The 13581-nt window shown below is 44.5% G+C and overlaps 1 protein-coding gene across 2 annotated transcripts in view; it reads left to right on the top strand.

Moving 5' to 3' along the window:
* The window catches only part of ADAMTS17 (ADAM metallopeptidase with thrombospondin type 1 motif 17), a 255112-nt gene extending 242953 nt beyond the window's left edge, over nucleotides 1–12159 (top strand). For both annotated transcript variants that reach the window (XM_038420717.2, XM_038420716.2), the window contains 2 exons: nucleotides 8087–8264; nucleotides 11666–12159. In XM_038420717.2, coding sequence (XP_038276645.1) covers nucleotides 8087–8264; nucleotides 11666–11817 — 330 coding nt within the window. In that variant the 3' untranslated portion in view covers nucleotides 11818–12159. The remainder of the gene's footprint in view (nucleotides 1–8086; nucleotides 8265–11665) is intronic.
* Nucleotides 12160–13581: the final 1422 nt, after the last annotated feature.

Raw genomic sequence — 13581 nt, 5'->3', positions numbered from 1 at the left:
GAATTAAGGAAAAAATTTTCCAGAGCACCTTGAAGACCAGTTAGCATCAAAGTGTCCAGTCATTGGTCTCACTGTGTTTACAAGGAGGGCAGTGATTGACCGGCAGTATTTCAGTGTTGTCTAAGCTGAGTAGCTCTCCATCCAGTGGCAAGTCGGGGCGGGGGGAATATCTGTGGTACATAGAGGGCGAAGATAAACAGTATCTTGCTAAATTTAAACACACCCATCAGAATCTTCAGTTTAAATTCTCAGTTGTTTGTAAATTTCAGTTAAGCACTATTAATTAATAGATAAATAACTAAAGAGAGTGTTCAGACTAACCCAAGCTCCCAAGAAATTCTTTAAAAATGAGGGCCATATTCTTAGCTGGTGTAAATTGGCATAGCTCCATTAAAGTCTTACAGATAGGGAAACTCGTGGAGCAACACCTGTTTATATCAGCTGGGGGCCTGGCCTGAATGCAAACACGTCTCTGTAAGGAGAGCTAAGCATACTGGAATATGGAACAATATAGGCTAGTTGGCCCATGTACATTTCACAGTTGGGCTTCTATTACCCAGCACAAAGTTTGCAGCCATTTCTTGTAGGGTCTTGTTGTGAGGGATTACGGGGCTCAAACCCAGGCCAATGGGTCCTCAGGTAGTGCCCAGACCACAGCCCACCACCTCACAGTGCTCCAGAACCAGCAAGGGAGGGATTTAGCACAACTCTGGCCCACCACAGGCTCCACTCACAAAGCTCTTGATTGGAACAGACACCCAGCCCCACTGATAGAGCTGGATGCAGTACTTAAGCCAGGAGGCAAAGGAACTTGTCTGAGCACCTGAGTGAACTGATGTACTGCTGGTACTGGATCCTGACTCTGGCTTGGCCTTTGGCCCTGCTATCTGACTCTGACTTATGCTTGACCCCCAGCACTGGTTCTTGGTTCCTGATTCCACCTTGACCCTTGGCATGGCTTTCTGACTCTGACTCCAGTCCTGACCCTCGGTGTGACTCCTGATACTGATTCCAGCTCAACCTGTGACTCAACTCTTGACCCTGATTCTTGGCGCTATCCTGATTCTGGCCTTGGTTCCTGGCTTCTGACCCTGGCTTTGATAACTAGGCCTGCTTGCCCACATCCTGGTCTCTACATCTGTCCTTAAAACTTACTGGTAGATCAAATTAAACCAATCACATTTCTGTGTTGCTGTGTGCCATATTGCACACGCAGCATTTTGCTGCACCGTTACTTCTCCAGAATAACCATGGATTTAAACCTGGCCTCTTTCAGCCTTTGAACTCTGCAGATAATGGGGCTCTTCAGAATGGGGAAGTCTAGTTTAATTATGTATTGAGACCTGCTGGAAGCGCTGGTCCTGTCTTGTTCTTTAGGTCATCCAGGCTTCAGTTTGAAAGCACAGCTCTAGGCAGTTGGAAAAAATTATGCCTCTCTTAAAGTTATGAGGTACTGTCGCATCTGCCATGAGCATTTTCTGTTATAATTTATTGTTTCTTCCAACTCAGTTTACTGAGTCAGAGGAGCAGACATTTTTTCTTGATTAAATTAAACAAATCAGTCGCTTGACAAAAGTCTTCAAATGAAAGATTGCTGCTAACAAGACCAGATAGGTTTTCTGATTTTTTTTTCCTATGAAATATTGAGAAATCGCTTACAAGATGCTTTGGGCAATTAGATCTTATCCGTGGAAAGACAGACATTTCATTCTTCAGTGCATAGTTAATTATACAGCTGTGGAAGTTGCCCTAAAGTTTATGAATGTGCTCGCTGCTGAGTTGCTGTGAAGCTGAAGAGTTTATATTAGCAATGTTCATGAAAAAAGACTGACACTAGGGACTGAAGCAACAACTCTCATCACCTCACCCTCAACCCCCCCACATTGAGGCCTGTTGAAATCCAGGGAGCACAGAGCCGGCAAGACCTTTGTCAATCAGCACAAATTCCCTTCCAGGAACTTGCCTCATTTTCCTTCTGACTTTTACATATGCAGGAAATAAGAACAGCCAGAGGAAAAAAATACTTCTACCCTTTCCTAAAATCCTGAAGTGTTTGAACTCTGGAGTCAAGATATAAGATGTTAGAGACACCACCGAGTTATACCTTGGCTCCAGTAATTTTAGCAGAATTGGGAAGAAGCAGACTGTCAAATACCTCCTCTCAGTCACTCATCAGACTGCTTGAGCTGGAACATGGCTGAAGAAAAATATCAGGTAACTATCAACCTCCTCAGGTTACCAGAGACCCCCACACACACACTAGATTACTCTATTGCTAGGTTACCTCTCCCCTGATAAACCAGTTTTTCTGCTTGGGAGGCTGTCTATTGAGAGCCGTTTCATGTCAGTGAGAGAACACTTGTCAATGACCCTCCTTTGTTGTTCTTTTGCTGCCAGGCGTTGGAATTTCAACCCAACATGAAGGCAAACAGACAACAGATAAGGCAAAGGGGCTTGTCATTCAAAATGGATTTTGCATCTTGGTAAAGTTACATTCAGAGAATTAATAATCTCATATAGAATTCATAAATTGTACAGGCAGATTTGGTAAATGTGACCCCTTGGCTCCACTAACTTTCAGCAGAACTGGAAAGAAGCAGATACCTTTAAACACCAGAGGCCAAGGGCATGGGTGGTAACTAATGAATATGATTTGCTTTCAAGCCACTCTCCATCACTGATGTCATCTTGAATTATTGCATTCGGGAACAGGCCAGTCCCTTAAAAACATTGCCAACTAGCTCAGTGGGTTGGCAAAATTGGTTGAGCTGGAAAGCCGTGACCTTCTGTTTGAAGAAGTACCTTTTTGAGGCAAAGCCTCTACCAGTGACATTAGAAGCATTTGTCATCCACAAGGGGGCTGTATATACGTCCGGATGAATGCATGAGGCATTCTTTCCCTGTTTTTTTCTCAATATTGGAACAAAGACATTTTAAAGGAGAAGCATGGTCTAGTAGTAGTTAAAGGACAAAGACTCTGGAGATCTGGATTCTGTACCTGGCTCTGCCACTGATGCAGCAAGTTTTGCAAATCATTTCATCTCCTTTAAGCCTCAGTTTCCACATCCATGTAGACACCTGGGCATTTTGTGAGGCTTAATCAGTGCTTGTACAGCCCTGCGATCCTCAAGAAGATGCCCTCCAGGTACAAATTGTTTTGCTAATAATAATGTAATGGTCTGATGCCTACCAAAAAAGTCAAGTCCAGTGTTTGCTGACAAATATTTTAAATATACTAAGCACAATTTGTCACATCTGGCCTAAGTGCCTGGAACAGGAGTTCTGCATCCCATGGGGCTTTCATCCCTGGGGCAGGGCAGACAGTCTTTCCACTGCTGCTCTCCTCTGGTACGGTGGGAAAGCAGCATGCACAATGGAGTTGCACAAGGTGAATCTGCATTAGAGGAAGAGCTGACTCAGTACACCCCCACCAGCTCAGACCACTCCCTTCTCTGGAGCTAGTTTTGCTGCATTGGTTGCCTGTGAATCTCCCATTGGAGAGGAGGTTGCAGCCACCTTCCTCTACTGGAACTTGCCATGCCCCATGTAGACTTTACCTCCCTGGGGGCTCTGTACTAAGGTCTGTGCTGGCAGAACCTGCAGCGAGTCTGGCCCACACACACAATTGCTCCAGCCATGTGTATATTTACCTGCTCCCCCAGCATGGGAGAGGGGCAGAAGTGCTGTGGCAATGGGTGTACTTACCCAGAAGCAGAAGAGGAGCCAGGAGTATTTATGGGAAGCTTCACTTTGTGTTTGATTTCCCTGCTCATTTTTATCAGTCATCTCTTCTGAATATGGTACAGCATGAGTAACAAATCCCCCCACACACACACTTTTATGTAATTTGTATCTATTCCTATTTCCTATTGAAATTCCTTTGTAAAGAGACTATCCAAGTATAGAGTTGAAAATTTCTTCTTAAAATAAGCCAGATGTCCAACCCTACTTTAGCTGCCAAACCCGAAAAGTTCAAGAAAGATGTTAAAATCTGTCTTCCTGGCTGTGAAAGACTAATTGCATAGCATAGGTGATGATCCCAGTCTCCCAGGAGAAGGAATCAAACTGCTTAGGGCAAAAACTCTGCTGTTATTTGTCTAAGGAGTGAAGTTGGCAATGTCTGTGGAAAAAGTTTCATGGCCTGCCCTCCTTGCTGGCTAACAACTTCAGACAGAAACACACACGCTCATGAACATTTGTAACTCAGTGACTGAAAATATTAACACACTTTATATGAAAAATCCATTTTTGGTAGGAATATTAAAAAATATAGCGAGCAAAAAAAAAAAAGGACTCTCATGGAGAGAGACGCAGGAGTGAGCCATGGAGCTGCCATGTTCTTCTCCTGACACAGAACTATGTGGCTTTGGCTAAGTCATTTTAATCTTTATGTATCTCAGCCTCACCATCTGCCAAGGGAGATAGATTATTCACTTACCTCGCAGGTGTGTTGTGAGAATTAATTTTAATGTTTGTAAAGCACCTTGAAGATTATGGTTGCTACCCATGTCCTATTGATTATTGTTGTATTTCATTGGTGAGAGGAAAGGATCATTCAGTTGAATCTGCACTGGATTTTAATTTTCTAAGCTCTACAAATGCAAATAAGCCAGTAACGTTATACTACCAGCCTCCACATCTGGAGAATCTGTTGAAAATGTTGGGAGAGATCAAAGTGGCAACCAAATCGAATGAAACCTTTGCCATTTGAGACATCAACTCCCTGCATATAAACTGGTCAAATGTTGCAGTGGGCCACAGTCTGATACCTTAAATGGTTCCTTGTTGAAACAACTCAGATGTGGAAAAATTAGAAAGAGTACAGCAGAGGGCAACCAAAATGATTAGGGGGCTGGTGCACATGACTTATGAGGAGAGGCTGAGGGAACTGGGATTATTTAGTCTGCAGAAGAGAAGAATGAGGGGGGATTTGATAGCTGCTTTCAGCTACCTGAAAGGGGGTTCCAAAGAGGATGGATTTACACTGTTCTCAGTGGTACCAGATGACAGAACAAGGAGCAGTGGTCTCAAGTTGCAGTGGGAGAGGTTTAGGTTTGATATTAGGAAAAACTTTTTCACTAGGAGGTGGGAAGCACTGGAATGGGTTCCCTAGGGAGGTGTGGAATCTCCTTCCTTAGAGGTTTTTAAGGTCAGGCTTGACAAAGCCCTGGCTGAGGTGATTTAGTTGGGGATTGGTCCTGCTTTGAGCAGGGGGTTGGACTAGATGACCTCCTGAGGTCCCTTCCAACCCTGAGATTTTATGAACTAGTTGTATAGAGCCCCCAAGGCAGGGAGGGGCTATTCTTTACTTAGTCCTAAGTAACATGCAGGAGGTGGTACAAAACATAACTATGGTGGATCCATCAGGAAATAGTGGCCATATTATATTTGTCTCACTGTTTCCTTGTACTCCCCCGTCCATCTGTCTTTATCCATCTTACATGTGGCATGGATGCTACTTTCAGGAAGCAATAATAGAGTCTCAGAAGCCATGCATTCCTTGGAACACAAAGGGACCAGGAAGGCAAGGAATAAATAGTAAAGGCCAAGAGGTTATTCAAGCCAAACAGAGATTCTTCAGAAAATCCAGCCCTAGTGAAGTCAGTAAATAGGAGTGTGAAATATGGCAGGCAGTACATTAGGAGGAAATGAGAAGGCTAATATGGAATTTGAAGAGCAAATATAACTTGCGGCATTAAAAACAAGTAACAAGGAATTCAGTGATTATATCAGAAGCAGGAAACCTCTGTGAGAAGCGGTGCTTCCGCTGGGCCACCAAAGGGAGCAATTAAAGACTATAAGGACATTGCTACGAATCTAAATGATTCTTCATATCAGCCTTCACCACAGAGGATGCTGGGGAAAGCCCTACCCCAGTCCTACTCTTTCCTGGAAATAAAGTTAAGGATTTTACATCACTGTGATACCTGAGTGCAGAGCAATTCAGAAGAACTGTTTCACCATCCCTATTTTCCATGGCTCTAATAATTTGAAGCCAGGTGGCATCTAGTCCTTCATTGGTCTAGAGCCTTGCAAGGAGCCTTCCCTCAAAAACCTCTTCGCATTCCTATGCAGGGACCAAGCCATGCTCTTTTCACTGTGTATTCTCTGAGCAGAAACACCTGAGATTTCTAGCAATGCAGGGAGGGCAAGACCCATGGCTCGGCTCAGCTCTTCTGCAGCAGGCAGAAGAGCTGGGGAATTAATAGCATATCCTTTCCAAGGTGTAGCAGGGGCTGTGCTCCCACAGCAGTAAAGTATTATGCACGATGCCTTCAGGAGCTCCCGCTGGCCAATGCACCACAGCACTGCCCCTGTTCTAGGTTGTGGCTTAAAGCAACGGTTTGGTTTTTGATGGTACTTCCGTCTTATCTGTCAACCAATCTCTCTATCCATCTTCATCCCACCTGAAGTGTATCTTTTTAAACTTCTTAAATGTTGGGTTTAATCAGTAAGGATCATCACCCTAAGACTGGCGGTTCTTGGCCAGGGATAGCTGTGCTACCCCTAATGCTCAGGAAAGCCAGAGAGGAATCAACACGCTCTTTGCCATATCAGCCCAACATCACCTCCCTCCTCCTTTTGGTTTGTGTGTGGCACTAGCAGATGTAGGCACCCTGCCAAAGTCTTGCAACCCATTGTTTCTTTATTTTAAATGCAAGGTTCTTTTATTAACTCCAGCTGGGGCGCTGCACTCTGCTCGCTGCGTTCCCTTTATTAAAGTTGAGCCATTTGCAAGTAGGGCATTGTAAATCACGAGCGTGGGGCAGGAGGAAAGGGGGGGGCTCCAATTGTATGACAACAAAGAAAGCACATAAACGGATCTGGCCTTCTGGCAAATAAAAGCCAAGCTAACGGAGAGCAATTTCCAATTGCTCCCTGGAAGGCAGGCGAGAGCCAGAGGGACTTGCAGGAATAGAGGATGAATAAATACTTGGATACCTGATGTTTCCTCCTGTATATTGAAACGCCAGCTTCTCTGTTTCCCCTATAGTCTTTGTATGTGAGAGGAAAGGGACAGACCTTTGAGTACTAGAGTTGCCCCCCTCTCTTGTTTTATACTGCCATACCACCTGCGAGAGCATGATCTGCTGTGCAGGAACTTCGCGGGACTCTGTGTTGTGGAGAGGTCACCCTTAGGAACTCCGCCAGTGGGATTCCATTGGAGCCACTGGGTCTCTGGGGATTCCTCATGGAAAGTGAAGTGGGATTCCATGCAATGGAGAAGCTAATGCAGCCTCTGGCAATATACGTTTTCTATGTATGCCCTCGAGTGGCTGGTGGGGTGAACTGCGTCCCCTTTCTGCCCCTCCCTGCCTGCCCTTTCACCCAGATTCCAAAAGGTTAGGCTATGTCTACACTGCAGTTAGGAGCGAGCCTCCCAGCCCAGGTAGCCAGACTCATGCTATCTCCATTCTAGGGAGTGCACTAGAAATAACAGTGCCAGCTCAGGTGCTGAAGCCCCCCCCCCCCCCCCACACACACACACAGCTAGGCTTCAGTGCCTGAGCTGCAACTTCAAAGTGTTGCCCACACCATTGTTTTAGAGCACCGAGTGCCACTACCCCAAGTCTGTTGACTTAGGATGGGAGGCTTTGTAGGTGGACCCAGATAGACACAAGGAGGAAGTGAGGGGGGGAAGGAAGGGTGCCACAAGGGCAACTGCCCTCCACCTTATCACATAGCCAGGTGCTCCTTTCTGCACACAGGTCTAGTGGGTATGGGCCAGCCTGGAGACTCAGCAGGGACAAATACGATAGCTGAAGGACATTATACCAGCTGTTGTTGAGTCGTTCATGCAAAGTTTTGCTGCGGGTTCACTGTGCCCTTCGCTCCAGTCCCCGATTTTGTGGTCGGTGTGTCTTTCCAAGCCACAGGGGCTGGCCTATGACTCACTAAGGCAGTGAGTCTCAACCTGTGGCCTAATCCACACACAGCTACAGCCCATGTGACATCCTCAGGGCCCTACAGGTAGTATATATATTGTGTGGCTGTGGTCAACATGACACACAGACAGCTGCATATGCAGCCCACAATGGTAAGTAGGTTGAGAACCGCTGCACTAAGGTGTCCCTTTCTTCTCCAGTGCTCCTCAACGTGCGGGAAGGGCCTCCAGTCACGTGTGGTGCAGTGTATGCACAAAGTCACCGGCCGCCATGGCAACGAGTGCCCTGTCCTATCCAAGCCAGCAGCCTACAGGCAGTGTCACCAAGAGGCCTGCAATGAGAAGATAAATGTCAACACAATTACCTCGCCCAGACTCGGTGAGTGGGTGGATGCAGAGCTACAATTCTTGGGGAGGTTAAATAATCAACCTGAAGCCATCAAACGCCAGAGAATATATCCTGCCCAGGTATCTGGGAAACATAGTCCTTGTGCAGAATGTTACAGAAACGAGGTTCCAGATGGCTCATCAGAGACAGAAGCATGGAGACCATCAGAATCTCTGGGTAATTAAGGTTTCAGAGTAGACAGATGCTTTATTCTTCATAGCTCCATCCTGCCCGAGACCTCCGCCAAGCCAGAACTCCTAGAGCCATGTTCCCTGAGTGACCAGTTGGAGCAGGCAGGCATATCTGCGGGTCAGAGAGAAGGGGGTTGGGAGTTTTGGGTGAGGGCATTCAGCCACACTCAGTCGTCATTCCAAGCTTCAAACATCTTGACACATGATGGGTAAAATGGGATAAGCAGAGAATGTTAGTGACTTGGGTTGCATTTTGCTTGGTTCATAAAATTGGGGGAATGAATTGAAATGGAAAAGCCTGGCAAATGTATCCAGCCCAAACACAAAATCTTCTCACCTGTCTTTCACTATGATAAGTGATGATGAATACAATAATATTTCATTCACCTGTCCAAAAAAAAAAAAAAGTATTTGACTTCGGGAGGTAGAATTTTCCAGGGTTGTAGCTTTTTGGAAAGGTGGTTTTTTTTTGGAGGGAAGATGGACCTTCCCCAGATTAGTTGCTGACTTAAGAATGGGACTTGCTGAAATCACTTATTTCTGGGCAGGGAGGAAGGAGTGGGAGAGTCTCTCCATTTTATCTCTTTCTTTCTCCCACTCCCTTAATGATTTACTCTCCTGTTTGCCCAGCTGAGCTGAGGCTGCTGGTGATAAATTGTCTATTTGCCAAGATACCACAACTCTGTATTTAAAGAATGGTTCTACTCAGAAGTGACTCTGTCAATACTCCATCATGGGGTTTCATGGTTCTTTTGTCTCCGTTATTTTCTGTGTCAAATGTGCTAAGTTTACAAGTAAAAGATGCATTTTCTAACGGCAAGCCCCACAAGTTCAACCTGGGATCTGACAGCTGAGCTGGGTTTTTTTTCCTTCTCACACATCACTAGTAAAAAAGGTCAGCAGGCCACATTAGGCCATAAACTACATTTGTGCAACACCATTGCCTTCCATTTATGCCCTCCATGCACTCCCTTTTCCTCCAGTATAACTGGCTAGAATTTAAACAATTCTGTTGATGGCACACCAGAATGGACTCCACTCCATGCAGCGCACGCAGAAGTAAGAAGCAGTCCTGTTTATTTTTGGCCCCAAATTCAGTAGATCCAACTCTGCGTATACACACAGTGCGCAGATCTGATTAAGAGAAAGGGAGGCATTTTTACAAAGTCACTTTTTCAAGTAGAACCACACTTAAGACTAGACGTGAAGCTTCTGAGCTGGAATTTGTTTCCCTGAAAATCCATAGTACTTTCAATAACCGCTTTTTAAAATACGAGTGTCACTGGTCCAGCTGAAGAGCTTCAAAATGCTTCTAAATCCTTTTGTTTAAAAACATAAAAAACATATGAGACTATTTCCCAGAAATGTTAGCATGAACAGTTTATCATAGAAGGTTTTCATTTGAAGAATAAGTCTTTGATCCACCGATGAGATGAGAAATCTATTCTAATTCACATTTTAGCACAAAGCTGTGTTTAGTAGAGTGGTGCAGTTGAAGTCCCTGCAAGTAATCTGCAAGTAATTTGAGATGCTTATGTTTCTAAACCTGCCTAGGGGGAATCATCGGTGCCAGCAACAATGATACTTGATATCAACAAAAATATATACCAATTATCAGCATTGAGTGTTCTTCTGGATAAACAAGTTATCATTTGGTTATCTTTAAACAGATGTTTCTATTTTCCACAATATAAGCCTCATTAATAAGAATCGTACAGAAAAATACTCCCGTACACTACAGAAGCTTCCAGAATTAGATTGTAAGCACCTCAGGGCAGAGGCTGTCTTTTTGTTCTGGGTTTGTACATCACCTATCACAGTGAGGTCCTGGTCCAGGACTGATACTCCTTGGAGCTACAGTAATACAAACAATAAATAATGATCATTATAAAATGCTGCCCTGTCACTGCTTTAGGCTACAATGTTTTTGACCATGGGTAACATTTTCAGAAGTGTCTACTGGTCTCTCTACACTGCAGTTAAACACCTGCAGCTGGCGCATGCCAACTGACTCAGGCTCGTGGGGCTTGGGCTGTGGGGCTGTTTAATTGTGGTATAGATGTTCAGGCTTGGGTGGGAGCCTGGGCTCTGGGACCCTCCCCGCTCATGGGGACCAAAGCCTGGGCTCCAGCCCAAGTCTGAACGTCTACATCACAGTTAAACAGCCTGGTAGCCCAAGCCTCATGAGCCTAAGTCAGCTGACATGGGCCAGCCAAGGGTGTTTAATTGCCATGTAGACAGACCCTAAGTGACTTAGGAACTTGAGTCCCATTTTCAAAGTGACTCAGGCATTCAGGAGCCTAAGCCCCATTGGGTTTTAATGAGATTACAGCTCCTAAGTGCCTACACCATGTTTGAAACCTTCCAAACCACTTAAACCCAGCTCTTCAATGGCATTTAGGTACCTAACTCCCATTGATGTCAGTGGAAATTAGGGGCCTCAGTACCTTTGAGGATCTCGGCCTTTTGAAAATATTACTCCATGACTGTAGAATATTGCAATATTTATCCTAACAAGGAAAGCTGCACCCCACCCTCAGCTGTAATTGTGGGTCATGACAGCGAGTGGCTCCAGTGTCCCGTTTTTCACTTTCTATGAATCTGGCTTTTAACACACTGATTTTTGAATTGGTCTTTTCCCCCTCTGCCCAGGATGTTCTAACCACAATGGGCAGGCTGCTTCATGATTTTCTATTAAAGGGCTTCTTTCCCCTTTTGCTGCAATATCTAACACTGGGCACTGTCAAAAGGGCCTCATTCAGAAAAGCACTGAGCACATACCTCACTTTACACATGTGTGTAGCCCCACTGATGTCCCGGGAACTACTCACCTGCTTAAAGTTAAGCATGTGCTGTGTGCGCTTTGTTGAATCAGGGCCAGAAATAGGACACTAACAGATCTGATCCAGTGTGAGAATTCCTAAAGGTCCACAAGAATATGCCCAGCTATTGCTTGTCCAGCCTTGCAACAGTTTTCTCCATGATAGCTCTTTCCATTGCGTTTGTCAGACAAGTCACTACCACCCTGTCGCCCTGATCTTTTCAGCAGCAACCCTACTTAGAGCATAAAGTATGCCATCCAAATCGCAGTGTTGACTAAGATTAGCCATCTCTCCCCTCATCTGCTGCTCGGGTTATTTTGGTCACACATGGGATGCTCTCCTTAACATGCTGGCTTCTTCTTTCTATTTCTGTCCGAAGCTGCTCTCACATACAAGTGTACAGGGGACCAGTGGACAGTGTACTGCAGGGTGATCCGTGAGAAGAACCTGTGCCAGGACATGAGATGGTATCAACGCTGCTGCCAGACATGCAGAGACTTTTACGCAAACAAGATGCAGCAGAAGAGTTAATGAATTGGTGCTGCTTCTTAGGGTATTACAGCTATTTCTATGTAAATCACGAACTAGTAGGTCTGAGTACTGGAACTTAATGAGTTGCTACAATGTGGTGGATTCCAAAGCTTACCTAATAAGACTTGAAACTAATTCTGCAGACTGGATGTACCAAAGTAATCCACTCATCCACCTTAAAAAAGAGTCATCTCAAGGAGCCAATCACGTAGAATTTTATTGTGTTTTGACATCATTACATTTTTCATTAATGCTTTTTACTTTAATATATTACCAGCCACTGGATGGCTTGCTACCATTTAAAAAAAAAAAAAAGGACAAGAGTTGCAACGTGATTAAATTTACTAAAGTCATGTGTACCTCGGTGGGGGAAAGCCTCTGGCAAATAACTCAGCAAACGTGCAGACATTACTTAATGCTTCAACCTTGGCTTCCATTTGATGCTCTTACTTCCCAACAGTTAGCATGCTGTGAGGTGGGCTTGGAGGGACACACGCAAATGAAATGCTTAATTTAAAAGGGGGATTTGCTATAAAAGCTTGTGAAAAGTGATAGCAGAGGATGGATGTCTCTGAAATTTCTGCTCAGTGCAGTTTTATCCAACATTCCATTTAATGTAATTTAAAAAAAAAAAACCTAATTGGGAATTCCTTCTCCTGTCTGGTTCTGAAAACATATCCCCTCTCTCTTTTTTTAAAAAAACACATATGTTTTCTTTTATGATGCCTTATTCTCTTCAACGAGTTTAAAGAAATGGAAGTTCATTAACCCAGGATCAGACAGTTAATTTTAAGCCAGAACCACTTACGTGAGATGGAAGTAGCTGGAAATCATTTAAATGTATAGGGTTTGTTGGGGAGGGGTTGGTTAACGTCCTCTTTCCAATTTTTGGAATTCAATCTGATAATGAGACAGAATGCTATTTCTTAAGGGTATTGTGAAACCAACTAGGGTTAGCACATACCCGAAACAAAGATCAGAACAGCATTTGCAGGAAGGGTAACTTAGAGACCAAACAGATCTTTCCCCTCTCTAGGATGTATACATCATAAATCCTTTTGAGACAGAAAGGGAGCAGTTAGTAGACTTTCAGGGTGAAATTCTGGGCTAATTGAAGCCAAAATGGCAAAACTGCTATTGCCTTCAGTAGAGCCAGGGTTTCGCACTCAGGCTATGTCTACACTGGCAACTGAATGACAAAACTTTTGTCTTTCAGAGGTGTTTTTAAAAAAAAAAAAAAAAAAAAAAAAAAAAAAACCTGAAAGACACAAGTTTTGCCAATGACAAGCGTCAGTGTGAAGAGTGTGCCAGGCTCTCCTGCCGACAGCACAAATGCTGTTCGTTGGGGGTGGAAGTTTTTTGTCGGCAGGAGAGCTGACAAACAGCAGCTGCACGGCACGACTTTTAGCGGCAGAGCTGTAGTGAGACAGCCATGTCGCTAAAAGCTGTGTCGTGTAGCCATAGCATCAGTCTTGTCTCCTTTTGCTTTGTTACCTGGTGTGCCTTTTATCAGTACAGTCGGAGAGTGCAGTGTAAATGATATTATCTCACACATGTCTAAACTTCAGACCAAATTCTTCCCTGAGATTTAAATGGGAGCTCCACACAGGGCCGAATTTGGTTTAGTGAGTGTTAATCGATCAGTGTCTCTCTGCCATATCTAACTCAGGCTATGTCTATGCTACAGCTGGTATCGACACACTGAGATCGATCCACCGGTGGTCGATTTAGCGGGTCCAGTGAAGACCCACCAAATCGACAGCA

The sequence above is a fragment of the Dermochelys coriacea genome, chromosome 10 (assembly GCF_009764565.3).
Source record: "Dermochelys coriacea isolate rDerCor1 chromosome 10, rDerCor1.pri.v4, whole genome shotgun sequence".
Taxonomy (NCBI): domain Eukaryota; kingdom Metazoa; phylum Chordata; order Testudines; family Dermochelyidae; genus Dermochelys; species Dermochelys coriacea.
Note: the sequence above shows the minus strand (reverse complement) of the source record. Positions and strands in the feature narration are given on the sequence as shown.